The sequence below is a fragment of the Psilocybe cubensis genome, chromosome 5 (assembly GCF_017499595.1).
Source record: "Psilocybe cubensis strain MGC-MH-2018 chromosome 5, whole genome shotgun sequence".
Classification (NCBI taxonomy): domain Eukaryota; kingdom Fungi; phylum Basidiomycota; class Agaricomycetes; order Agaricales; family Agrocybaceae; genus Psilocybe; species Psilocybe cubensis.
Window position 1 is genome coordinate 2284669 of NC_063003.1, and position 14298 is coordinate 2298966.

Here is a 14298-nt window from a genome sequence, read left to right on the forward strand (position 1 = left end):
CCACGGGCGACAATGCATCACGAAGGTCACGCGTACAGGCTTGTCATGGCTAACAATATGACAAGATTCCAACGCGATCCGCCAACGCCTCGAAATCAGGGGCCGTGGGAAATCGACGTTTTTGCTCTTGGAGGCCATGATGCAGATGACTTGTGGGCGATATTGAGTTGAAGAACGTGATAGTATGTTTTGACGTAACATTGTCAGCAGGTAAAATGGTTGTGAACACTGAGGAACATTGTGAAGGAAAGCAAAGTCATAAGCTTGCTGGATCAACCGTGAGAACTCAGTTGGATCTAATCTTATCTCTCCGGCACACGTCGACGCGCAGACCATACTTCGCTTTAGCATCCAGGTGTGCGGCATGTGCCCGCCCCCGCATATCCACCTTGCAAACCGCTGCTCTTGCGCTTCCCGACGCTGCTCTTTGCGGCTCTTCTGGTTTTGTTGCTGTTGCCGTTTGTTGCCGTTGCTGAGCCTGAGTCTGTGCTTGCTGCTGCTGATACTGTGCACTAAACCCCAATCCCGAACTAGCAGATGACGGCGAGCCAGGCATCGTCACACTCGCGCCAACACCCGCGCTGCCCAACGGCAAAATCAAAGGCGACGACATCGTAGATCCACCGCCCATCGTGATCCTCCTTCGTTTCGCGAGCTTGTCACGTGTCCTCGTCGAACCGGCACTCCCACTCCCACCAGCACCACTCCCCGCCGCCAACGGGCCAAAGCCCAGTCCAAGACCCAACCGCCCAGCGCCAAACGGACTGCTCTTTATCACATTGCCATAATCCGGGGATCGATGCGGACGACACAGAAGGTGGCGGGGCATCGGCGATGCTGCCAGTGCTGGAGATGGACGCGCTGAGGGTGTGCAGGTGCCTGCGCAGAAGGTGCTCGACCTGGAAGGGAAAAGAAAACCCCTCACAGCAGGCGGCCTCGGCGCCCTCCTCCTGCCCATAAACCGCGGGTGTGGGCTGGGCACATCGGCGCTCATACTCGTACTCCTCGCATCGTCATCCGAATCCTCTTCTGAAGAGGATTCCTCCGACGACTCGTCAAAAATCGCTTCATCACAATCATAAAACACCACTTTGCCCTGCAAAATATCCAAAGCGCTCGGTCCAGCACCCGCACCCCACGTACCCACCAACCCCTCTTCCTCTTCTCCTTCCTACCTCGTAGAGGTGGCCTAGGAAGGGCGCAGGAGGGGATGAGGAGGGTTGAGAGAGGCAGAGGGGGCCTAGGAAGGGTACAGGGAGGGTACAGGAGGTTTGAGGAGGTCTGAGAGATGCTTTCCCTTTGTGTCTATATCTCCACTCCCTTGCTTGCTGTTCTTTTTATATATATATTCATAATTTCGTTATCATATTTTGGACTACTTGCCTATCCTAATTTATAAATCTCACGCGTGCGATCGATATCCTAGACACCAAAACAGATATATATTTGACATACGGGGCAAGAAAAAAAAACGTGTACGTCTAAGAATATCGGTCAGAAAGCGGTCAGTTCCAGGTTACAAAAGACTCACAAATGCATTTGTAACTACAAACCTGGGGCACCATTAAATGAGGGTACCACAGAAACATGAGCGTTGATCAAGGCCTGAGCCCGTTGAGATGCCGAAGCCTGCAGCTTGCGACTAGGAGGGGTCCCGCGCAACATTGTTTTCCATTGCACTCTTGTCAAGGGCTGGGCCTGGCGAGTGAGGATGGCCTCCACACGTTCCAGATACCAGGCTTCGTTGGTAGGGGTCCATTCGACCCACTGCGTTCCGTTCTGTGTGGCAGGTACCTTCCACAAGTTGGCTGGAGGAAACCAAGATTTCACGGTGGTTTGTCCTGTCTGAGCTAAGAAATATCGTTTTAGTATTTTGATTTCGGAAGGGTCAAGTACAAAATACCTGTGTACAACGTGTATGTCCCACAAATAATAGCCAGCTCATTTTCCGTAAGTTGGTCGTCACAATAGAACCAATTTGTGTTGCCTGCAGATAGCACGAAACCTTGACGATTCTCCAGGATTTCCCGCGAGGGGCCATTGAGTGCTCGGTCCACACTCAGGTATTCACTGGCTATCCTCCCAATCAATCCCCCCATCAGTAAAGCGGCCCGACCATGGGGTTGGTGTTTGATTATGTTCTCGCATTGAAACCGATATGTTTCGAAGTCATCGAGGCCAAAAGTATATCCCGTAGGCCGCACAGATCGAGGAGTATATTGTTGCTGCACAGTAGTGCTTCGTCCTGACATGTGAAGGCCCGTTACAGTACGACAGGGCACTCCTCTCTCAAGTAGCATTTTGGCCAGCGTGTCAATGCGTGCCCATGAGTGCTCCAGCTTGAGGCGACAGACGCAGAGAGCAATTTCCGCTGTCTCAACAGCCAATTTCCAGTCAACATTTTCTGCTCGAGGTTCTTCAAAAACATAAAAGTTTGGGTGTGGTCGGTGTATTTGGGAGAGATCCAAAATATGAGAAAGTGCAGTTACACTGTAGCTGTTGAGATCTGACAGTGAGGCCGGCATTTCCACACTGGTCGGTTCAATACAAGCGAAGTAAAATTGATAAATTCCTTGCTGATCGCCCAGACCAACCTCTTTGGTATGTGCGCCTAGAAAACCGAAGGTTTCGACTAATTCATGCCAATCCGAAGGTGCCAATGGTAGATTCGTATTGGTGTTGGGCAGGTACCCATATGCTTGTCGCAGGCATCTGACCATGTTGTAGTCAGGGGTCATCCACGTTCCAATGGTCTTGGGCCTGATTTGTTGTTCCAAACCAGCCGCATCTGGCTGTCAGGGTTTCTCTAGTTTTTCCTCTTTATCTTCACAGAATTATCTTATCCTTTCATTATCTTATCAATTATCTGATTAGATAGTTTATTTCTTTCATCACAGCCTTCTTGCTCCACTTCTTTCTAGTAAATTCTATATGATTCCTAGTCTTACTCATCCTTTTTGTATATGATGTCACTTTTATTCTTTAACCTTCCTTTATGATGTAATGTAGGGAATATTCTAGAATAGCTGTAGAGTATAAATACTGGACTTGTAGGTAGCTGTAGCTTCAGCTTCAATCTCTTAGGATATCCACTATCATTGGTGTGATCTCTTAGAACCATTGAATCTCTCTCACTCTCTTATTCTCTCTTTGCTCTTTTACTCTCCCTCTGCTCTCTCTCTCTCTTTCTCTTGCTTAATCTTTGTTGGTGGCCTTGTCATACTGATTATAGTGTTGCCCTGACAGAAGATTGAAGCTCTCTCAAGACAACTCCACCATCTCTCTTTCAACACCAAACTCTTCACCTCTTCAACCTCTTCAACACCATTACTTCAACCTTCTTCCTCCACTTCCAACCCACCAACCTCTTCATCAACCTCTTCACCAATCTTCTTACCAATCTCTACATCTCCACCAATCTTCAACATCCTCCTCAAGACCTTTCCTCAAGACCTTTGGCTCATCATCTTTCCTACTCTCTGTTGTGTGCTGTGTGTGAACTTAGTAGATAGGGATACCAACTGTTGGGGCAGACACAGTCCTACTAGTGTTCTGTTTTTGGTGGTCTAGGAAATATCCAGTAACCCTGTGATCCTAGGTTTAGAGCCCTGAGTGGTGTGACAACTGGGTATCCAGTAGATAGATATTTTTTTTAGAATACTTAGTATAGTTTCAAGGGCACTTTCAGTAGATAGCTTCTCCCACACACACATCAGAGAGCCTACCTACCCCTACCCATGGACATGGACCCCTCCCAATTGCCTCCCACCACTCCTTCTGTGGAAGAGCTCATGCATCAGGTCCAGCTCCTTACCCAAGAGTTGAATTTTCTTAGACAGCAGCAGCAGTCATTATCCACTCCACCACACCCTCAGCAACCAGTCAGTCAGTCACCATCACCACCACCACCACCACCTGCTGCTCTAGATATTCACTCTTTCCCTACCCCTCATGTTGCCCCTTCCTGTTCACACTCTGCCATTAAAGTCTCACCTCCAGATCCATTTGATGGTTCTATGGAGAAGGCAGAAAACTTCCTCAGTCAGCTTAAATTATATTTCTATGGGAAAGGGATTACAGATGACTTTCAGAAAGTTATTTGTGCTCTATCTCATATGAAAGGAGGTACTGCTGGGAAGTGGGCATATGAGAAGACTAAAGTAATAGACAATGCTCAGTCCCAAGAAGGTCTTTGGGCTGACTTTGTTTATGAATTTAGGGAAGTGTTTGCAGATCCAGACCCCTCCAACACAGCTAAGCATAAAATGCACATGCTCAAGCAAGGCAGACAGACTGCTGATGAGTATGTTGCTAGCTTCAGGGCTCTGATCTCAGATACTGGGTATAATGATGCTGCTTTGGTAGACCAATTCAAGGCTGGGCTTAATGAAAATCTCAGGAATGCAGTCTACTATGTTCCTGACATGCCCAAAACCTTGGATGGATGGATTAAATGGAGTACTAGGCTAGATAGGCAGTGGAGACAGAGTGAGGCCTTTACCAAGTCTCTTTCCTCCTCCTCTTCTTCTCCCTTCCTTAAAGCCCCAACTCCCAAGGCTGTTCCTAAGCCTACTCCAAATCCTCCAGTCTTTTCCAACAGCAGCTCAAGGACCTTTGGTGCTCAGGCAAAGCAACCAGATGTAGTTCCCATGGAGGTTGACTCTGGATGGAAGTCAATTAGGCCAATTGTTTGCTTCAAGTGCAGAAAGCCTGGTCATAAGGCTGTAAACTGCAGGTCATCAGTTAACATCAATGCTATGACCCATGAAGAACTGGCTGACTACTTTGGGAAATTAATCTTGGAAGGCAAGGAGCAGAAAGATGAGGAAAAGAAAAATTTTTAGAAGCACCATTGGTGAAAGACATGTCCCAATGGAATAGATTTAATGTACTAGAAAATGAAATTGACAGACTTGATCCTCAGTCTTCAGATTCTGGTGCAGAAATCATGTCTTCTTCTTCCACTCTTTCTACCTTCCCTGAAAAGATCTACATCCTCAACCATAATCCTAAAACCTCTACCCATTTGTCTGTCATCTTAAAGACAATGGACACAGAGAAAAGGTTATCTGTTGATGCTTTGCTTGATTCTGGAGCTACTGGCCTCTTTCTGCATTCTGGTTTTGTGAAGTATCATAATCTCAACACAAGGAAACTTCCTAGAGCCATTCCAGTCTATAATGTTGATGGTACTCTCAACAAGAGTGGCTCTATCCATGAGGAAGTAGACTTAATTATGGTACACAAAAACCATACAGAAAGGGCCACCTTTGCTGTTTGTGACTTGGGAGACAAATCTGCTATCATTGGACATACTTGGCTTTGGCACCATAATCCAGATGTTGATTGGAAGACAGGGGATGTCCAGTTTATTAGATGTCCCTCTGACTGCCAAATGGAAGCCAAAAGAGCCAGAAGAAAGAGGCAGAGAATAGCTGCAGTCAAAAGGAGGAAACTCCCTCAATTTGATGAAGAAGAAGATGATTCTATTGAAGATTCTTCTAATTCTGAGATTGAGCCTGAGGATAGAATTTTTATCTCATACCTTCATCCTCAGAAGCAGTCTATTAATGCTACTTCTACTATGTCTCAAAGATTAGCAGAAGAGTCTCATCAGCAAGCTGATCCCCCTAAGAAAACCTTTGAAGAAACTGTTCCTAAGCACTATCATCAGTTTAAAGGTGTTTTTTCAAAGGAATCTTTTGATAGGCTACCAGACAGAAAGCCTTGGGATCATGCTATTGAGCTGAAACCTGGTTCTGAACCTTACAGATCCAAGATTTATCCTCTTTCTCCCAATGAACAAAAGGAACTTGATGCCTTTTTAGAGGAAAATCTGAAGTCTGGCAGGATTAGACCCTCCAAGTCACCTATGGCCTCCCCTGTATTCTTTGTCAAGAAGAAGGATGGATCTCTTAGGCTTGTCCAGGACTATAGGAAACTGAATGAAATGACCATCAAGAACTCCTACCCCCTTCCATTGATTTCTGACATCATCACCAAACTCAGCAAAGCCAAATACTTCACCAAACTTGATGTTAGGTGGGGATTTAACAATGTCAGAATCAAAAAGGGAGATGAATGGAAAGCAGCCTTTAGAACCAATAGAGGGCTGTTTGAACCATTGGTCATGTTCTTTGGTTTAACCAATAGTCCTGCTACCTTCCAAACTATGATGAATGATATCTTTATTGAGCTCATTGATGGAAATGTTGTCATTGTCTACATGGATGACATTTTAATTTTCACTGAGACTCTTGATCATCATAGAGAGGTAGTCAAGCAAGTTCTGCAAATCTTAGAACAGAACAAACTCTACCTTAAAGCAGAGAAATGTGAATTTGAAAAGGAAAAGATTGAATATCTTGGACTAATCATTTCACAAGGCAGGATTGAGATGGATCCTGTCAAGGTAGAGGGAGTTTCTAAATGGCCTGAACCTGAAAATGTCAAGGATGTCCAATCATTCTTGGGATTTGTTAATTTTTATAGAAGGTTCATAGAGGATTTTGCAGACATTGCTAAGCCCCTTCATGAATTGATAAAGAAAGGAACAGTCTGGAGATGGAGTCTTAGACAGCAGGAAGCCTTTGACCAATTAAAGAAGAAAGTCACTTCTTCACCTGTCTTGATTTTCCCTGATGATAACAAGCCATATAAAGTTGAAGCAGACAGTTCAGATTATGCTACTGGGGCTGTTTTATCTCAGGAAGGATCAGATGGGAAATGGCATCCTGTAGCCTTTATGTCTAAGAGTCTATCTGAAGTAGAAAGGAATTATGAGATCCATGACAAAGAGATGCTAGCTATTATCAGAGCACTAGATGAATGGAGACATTATCTTGAAGGAACACAACATTCCTTTGAGATTTGGACAGACCACAAAAACTTAGAGTACTTTATGGTTGCCCAAAAGCTCAGCAGAAGGCAAGCCAGATGGTCACTCTTCCTGTCCAGATTTGATTTTACTCTTCATCATAGGCCTGGTAAAAGATCTCTTAAGCCAGATGCTTTGTCTAGGAGACCAGATCATAAAAAGGGGGAGAATGATAACCAAAATGTAGTTCTCCTCAAACCTTCCTACTTTAAAATCCAGGCTCTCAAGCAGGGTCATGCTACCATTACTGGTGCAGAAAATGATCTTCTTAAGAAGATTAGAGAAGCTAAGGAGATGGATGAAAAGGTGGTCAAGGCAGTTCAGGAGCTCAAGAAATCTTCTACCAAGAAGATTGAAGGACAGGAATGGTCAGAAGAACAAGGTCTTATTCTCTATAGGGGGAAGGTGTATGTTCCCAAGGACAAAGATCTTAGAAGAAAGATTGTGGAACTGCACCATGATGCCTTCATTGCTGGACATCCAGGGAAATGGAAGACAATTGAGCTAGTCTCTAGGAATTATTGGTGGCCAGGAATGTCACATTTTATTGCAGCCTATACCAGAGGTTGTGATAGATGCAACAGAACCAAAACCTTTCCAGCCAAACCTCTTGGTCTTTTAATTCCTACTGAGATTCCCTCTGATGTCTGGCAATGCATCTCTGTGGACTTTATTATGGGGTTACCAGAATGTCAAGGGTATAATGCCATTATGGTGGTTGTGGATAGACTTAGTAAAATGATCCACATTATCCCTACTACAGATGAAGTCACTTCTGAAGGGACAGCCAGACTATACAGAGATTATGTCTGGAAACACCATGGCTTACCCATTAAAATTCTGTGTGATAGAGGTCCACAGTTTGTCTCAAGGTTTATGAAAGAACTCAACTCAATACTTGGTATCCAGACAGCCTCATCTACAGCCTACCATCCCCAAACTGATGGTCAGACTGAAAGAGTTAACCAAGAAATTGAGCAGTATCTTAGACTCTTTATAAACCATAGACAAAATGATTGGGTTGAATGGTTAGCTCTAGCTGAATTCTCTTATAACAATAGAGTTCAGGCTTCAACCAGGCAGACACCATTCATGCTCAATAATGGCAGACATCCCAGAATGGGCACTGAACCCCTTAGAGATAGTAAAATGGACACTGTGGATACCTTTGTGAAAAATATGGAAGAAGCCAGGAAAGAAGCAGAGTCTGCACTTAGAAAAGCTGCTGATGATATGGCTAAATTCTATAATAGACACAGAGGTACTCCAACTCAGTACAAAGTTGGGGATTTGGTATGGTTGGATGGCAAAGACCTCAAAACTGATAGGCCCTCCAAGAAATTGGATGATAAAAGATATGGGCCTTACAAAATTACCAAAGTTATTAGCCCTAATGCCTATGAGCTTAAGCTGCCATCTACCATGAAAATTCATCCAGTGTTCAATGTGGTTAAACTTCTACCTTATCACCCAGATATTGTAGGAAGAAAGCCTCCTTCTAGACCACCTCCTGTCATTCAAGGAGAAAATCCTGAGTGGGAAGTTGAATTTATCAAGGACAGCAGACTTTTTAGAAACAAACTTCAATATTTGGTCAAGTGGAAGAACTATCCTAATGAAGAATGCACTTGGGAGCCTGCAGAGCATTTGAAAAATGCTTCTAAGGCTATCAAGGACTTCCATGCCAAACATCCTTCAGCACCTAGAAGGATTTCTGCTGTGACCTTTGATAGACTTTCTTTCACTCCTATTATTAACTTTACTGAACCTCCTCCTCTTCTTAAACCCTCTAAACTAACCCATCCATGTGCACATTGTGGAAAATGTGCCTTAGAGAGGGGGTGATGTCAGGGTTTCTCTAGTTTTTCCTCTTTATCTTCACAGAATTATCTTATCCTTTCATTATCTTATCAATTATCTGATTAGATAGTTTATTTCTTTCATCACAGCCTTCTTGCTCCACTTCTTTCTAGTAAATTCTATATGATTCCTAGTCTTACTCATCCTTTTTGTATATGATGTCACTTTTATTCTTTAACCTTCCTTTATGATGTAATGTAGGGAATATTCTAGAATAGCTGTAGAGTATAAATACTGGACTTGTAGGTAGCTGTAGCTTCAGCTTCAATCTCTTAGGATATCCACTATCATTGGTGTGATCTCTTAGAACCATTGAATCTCTCTCACTCTCTTATTCTCTCTTTGCTCTTTTACTCTCCCTCTGCTCTCTCTCTCTCTTTCTCTTGCTTAATCTTTGTTGGTGGCCTTGTCATACTGATTATAGTGTTGCCCTGACACTGGCGCATCCATGGATAAGGCCGTGTCTGCACTTCGACCCTGAACAAATTCCGCAGGGGACGCCATCTCGCAATCTTTGCCATAGTCCATTTCCCTTCTTGGCGAGGGGCTCTGTCGAACACGTCGTTGCCGTGGACGAGACCGTGTTGAGCTTTCTGGAAGTGTCGTGTCGAGGCTGCGCCTGCGTCGACCAAGGGATGTTGGTGGTGGGGTGGTAGGTCGGCCCCGCTTACAACTCCCCTTGGATTCATCTGGGGTTATTGGCGACATGTGGGTCGAGGTAGCAACTGGCGGACCGTGGAGAGATGAAGGGCCTGAGCAAGACACAGAGGATGACAGTGGCATTACCAACATTGTGTCAACTGTGATACTCGTCAAACCACCCGAGTCGGTTGTCGTTCCTACTGTCATCGGGGTGGGGTCCGGTTCAATAGTGTCGTACCATGGCGTATCTTCCCGATCGTACGGGGCCGGCTGAGGGCTGGGGTCACGTCTGATTATTTTTGCGGGACGTGATAGTCTGCCGCGCCCAGGCTGGCGTGTCTCGTAACGCCCTCTGTGCGGTTCATGGTGGCCCTTCTGCACAAATGCACCAGCCAACTCCGAGGGTGGAAGCAAATGCTTACAAAAGTCCCATTCATTCTTGACTCCGTTATAGACCTTTTGGTGAGCTCCAAGCGCGGTCTCCTCCCGTTCATGTGCCGACTTGGCTATGTGTTGGCGCAGGTAAACACTGGACCCCTCGGTGGATACTAGAGTTTTCCAAACAAACACCTTAGTTTGATTGATGGGCGGGTCTGTCTCACGGTTCAACCGTATTATCCTCTCTTCTTCAGTCTCTGTGGCCAAAATTTTCTGCCGCTCCCTGACCCGCGCAGCCCAGTATGCATCCCAGTCATCATGTACTGACGAGAGCAGCCTTAGGTTTCCATGTGGCAATTCAATCATGTGCAGCGTAGGCAGGTTAGCACTATCAATGGCGAGTTTGCGCTGTTCCTCGTCTTTCTGTTGTAGTGCAGCCTCCATTTCTTCGAATGGTCTGGACATGTATCTATCCAGTGCCTTGGGGTCATGGGCAAAATGGTTGCTCAGGATAGAGTACACCAAAGTTCGCGAATACTTGTCTCCAAGGACCTTCATGGTTAGCCCTTCGGTCGGATGAACATGGCTGAAGAATTTACGAGCAAAAGCGGCTGCGAAAGAGACGTCCATGGACTCAAATAACTCAGTCAACAGCTGAGCCAACAGGTCATGCGGGGGCTGAAGGTGTGGATTCACATTGAGATGAGTAACAATGAACTCCTCTTCCTGTATGCGCCATGGATAATATACTGGAATGGAGTGCTCCAGAAACCAGTCGACAGGGGGGCGTGTCGGGTGGGTGCTAGTCCAATCATAGACAATACCAGCTCGCGGTGTTTTGGCATCGTATGAATAGACATTGGAGTTGTAAAATCCATCCAGCCATGCTTCTGTAATTTCTGGGTGTTCGGAGCGCAGCCTGTGATGCCATGCTGGGACGGGACTTCGAGGATCATGTTTGATATGTCTTGAATGAACCTCTCGACGACTTTGGGCGCAGAGATACGACAGGTACCCCATCCATAGTATGAAAGCATTCCGGCTGGCATTGATACTGCGGTAGGCGGCTTCCTCAGTGCGATGTTTAAGCATGTACCCCAAGCTTTGCGGGACTGGTGGTGGCGTCCCCGGTATGCGACACCACAGGCGCACTTTTTCAGCCACCAGGATTAAATTGACCTCGCAGTCGTACCATTTTCGTTGTTCCAGCGTGTCCATGGCCCAGGTAGGCGGTTGCTTTGGCACCCGTGGGTTCATCTGGCCATCCCTATGGCAAAATAACTTTGGACTCCAGCACAGAAATTCGAACGGCAAGGACACAAAAGAGGGCGACAGTGGAAAGAAAGCCATCCATCCATATGAATCATGCCACCGAATGGGTTGCTTGAATCCCTCCAGTTCTAGGTCGTGCAGGGACGCATCTGTCGATGTGAATTTGCGTGCAAAGACCTCTTTAAAGTCCTGGTTGGGAGGGGGGATGAGGACCACTCACTTGGAGTTGGGTGACGCATAGATTGTGCCCTTCTGAATGAATGCCGACCCTTCCGACCAATTGATGGGTGCTTGGTTTGGCATAAAGAACAATCTAAGAGCCGCCCATATTAGTTATCTGACAGACCGGGGAGGAATAGCATCTAAACTTACACAAATGCACTGCGTGTCAGAGTGGTTTTGGTGTTGGAGCACGCAGACAAAGAGTTGTTATCGCGAGCTGGAACAGAACAAGGCTGCAGAAGAGCTTCTGTAGTCTTGAACGTTATGGCCAGCGAAGAAAGCTACAGAAGAGCTTCTGTAGTGTTCAATGGAGTCTACGACGCGTCTGGCTATGGAAGAGCTTCCGTAGTCAGTTGGCGTGCAAACGCGGGTGGTCGCCCAATGCAATACCCAGAATTGATACAGAAGACCTTCTGTATCAAGCGGGATTGGGGGGTGTCCAAGGCAAGGACTACAGAAGAGCTTCTGTAGTCGTGGGCGTGCGTTGATGATGCGGATAACAAGAGGTACTGCTGTAAGTCAGGCGGAGTATCAGGCGGAGTACTAGATTTACAAGTGATGCCCGCCTATATTTGTTGATTGCAATTATAACATCCTAATATAACCAGAAGCAGGTGCCAAACTATATTCATGGTTTGGAGGCTTTTTTACAAGGTTTCTACTGAAATTGTTGTGATATATAACGATGCATGCGATAATTATCAAAATCTGGGGTACAACAGCGCGCGCAGCATCAACGTTAGTCAAACAACCAGCCACCTCCATTTCTACAATTAACTCGTGAACCATAAGCTAGTTCTCCCGACCTGCCATTAAACTCTCGTCAAGTTATTCCAAGTTCTTCGACATTTGTTCAAGAAGATGCCTAGGTCAGGAAGTTAACAGCGATGCTGTTCTGAATGCTTAGCGTGCTAGGAGACGTCCATAACACAACTGCACGATGTGTAGAAAAGCCGTTAAAGTTTCTGGTTTATAAATAATCATCTTCCTACCTTGCGTATTTCATTTTCTATTATTTCTATCTGTTCAAGTTTGCTAGTAGTTTGTCTGTTTCTCATTCATATCTTGTATCGTAAAATATTTCCGCAGAGTGGCGTTGCTGATAACTTTCCATGGGCGGTGGGGAACTAAGAATTAGTGTCACTGCAAAATACCCTCCCATGCTAGGTAAGCACGCCATCTAACCTTACAAATCATACATACCATGTGATGAATAGTCTTACAGTTTGGTGCATTAGCTAGATTGGATGGTAAAAGGTCTATTCAGCGTATAGTAAATGTATAGCAACTTGTCACCGACATGAGCGTGGAACCTGCGCATGTTTACTAATCCAGCTATGTAGGACCAGTACAACCTTATGACTGCTCCGGATCCGTATGATACGATGGCAAGGCTGAATGAGTAAGGGATGAGTGGCTGCTTGTCGATGCAACAAATGAAGGATCTCTTGAATCGTTGCAAGATGATATGACGGTCAAAGTCGACAATTCTGTGAGGGATGTCATTGTGCGTTGATCAACCCCTTCCTGCGAACGAAAATAATAAAGGAGCTTTTCGATGATGACCGGGATATTCAACAGCAAGGTTGATATGACGACCTGAAAAAAGTTGAAATTGCGAAATGGTAGGAGTAAGTGGTAACTTACTGGTGCATGGAGCAAGTATGCCATTACATGTCTGTTATATCCAAATCGCGATGGATAGATTGACAGGAAGATGGCACTGCCCATGAGCCAGGTCAGAAAGCTAAGGACTAAACGTGATGCCAAAGGTTCTTCAAGTTGAACAGTCCATATATGGTGAAATAAAAATAAGCCCAGAATTGTTTCAGCTGTGTTTAATCAAGTATAAAGTGAGATCATATGCATGAGGACAGAGAATGTTACAACTAACTTGTAAATGCAAAAATTAAAACAATGTGAAGAGGGTGACAGATGCAGGTGTTATCCGTGCATTGAGAAGGTAGACGACAAAGTGCAGAAGATAGCACCCCAAATGTCAGGCCACATACGACTATGAAACCTGCAATAAACCATGCCCGTCGAAAATGTGATCGGATTCTCGACCTTCTGCGGGTTAATGACATGAATAGGCTGGCCCTGGAACACCTAAGAACCAATGTGAATAGATTAAGAAGCATGAGGATCTGTGAAATTTAAATTACCAGATACAAAGAATCGCGAATGCCCATTCCAAATGATATATTGATCGGAAGCGTGTCGTGACTGTGAAGCAACGGTCAGGTGGATACAGTAACAAATGTTTGAAGGCTGACAATCGAACACCAACAATACCAATTGAACGACTTCAACCACACCTGCAGCGACAGCTAGGCAGTCATCTGCGGAGAAAGAAGCATAACTCCAAACCGTTCGAAACACCGCCGTCGCAATAGCGAGACAATGTACGGAAAGAAGCACGGCTTACAGAGGAGATACGTCAAAAATCAATTATAAGCTTGGAAGGCTTGCTGAAAACATACCATAGGTTAGGTTCATACTGCGATGCAAGCAAAATTCAGCTGGTGGTAAGAGAATGAACACGTTGCGGTCGGTGACAAGGCTGCCAGCGCCGACAGCAACATTGCTTCTGGGCTCCCACATTGCCCCGCTTCAACATGTGTTTGGTTTAACGTAACTACAGAAATGGTGAGCAGAAGATAAAAGAAAGATGATCTGAATGGAAACCTACCACTAATTGGACCATAGATGCCAGTTCGTTATCTCATCGGTCCTCCAGACGAACTTGTTTGCCCTGCCTAACCCATTCTCATCTACGTAGCCCATCTAGTCAGCAGTTTCCAACGTCATTTAGCACATACATCGAAAAAACTCACAATGTCACAAGCGCCAAGCTACCAGGTACATCGAGCGTGTTACTATGTTTTCCATGCGCTAACAACCTATAGAACGAGGTCAGCAGAGTCCGAGCAACACTTCACTTGAGGAGATGTACAAAGGCAAAAGAGAGAATTCGTTGCATATGTTATGTACACTCTTGGGGATGGCATTCGTTAAAATCTGGGCGCAAAGGGCAAGCAAAATGT

At 45.3% G+C, this 14298-nt stretch overlaps 2 protein-coding genes across 2 annotated transcripts; both read right to left on the reverse strand.

Annotated features, from left to right (window-relative positions):
- Positions 1-286: 286 nt before the first annotated feature.
- Positions 287-2720, reverse strand: JR316_0006187 (uncharacterized protein; the record flags this gene model as incomplete). Its single annotated transcript, XM_047891936.1, has 3 exons — positions 287-1167; positions 1554-1850; positions 1904-2720. 3 exons carry the CDS (start codon positions 2718-2720, stop codon positions 287-289), a joined length of 1995 nt encoding a protein of 664 aa, XP_047749285.1.
- A 6404-nt stretch (positions 2721-9124) lies between these two features.
- Positions 9125-11014, reverse strand: JR316_0006188 (uncharacterized protein; the record flags this gene model as incomplete). The annotated part of the gene is made up of 1 exon (XM_047891937.1): positions 9125-11014. The coding sequence occupies one exon, from the start codon at positions 11012-11014 to the stop codon at positions 9125-9127; it is 1890 nt and encodes a 629-aa protein (XP_047749286.1).
- Positions 11015-14298: the final 3284 nt, after the last annotated feature.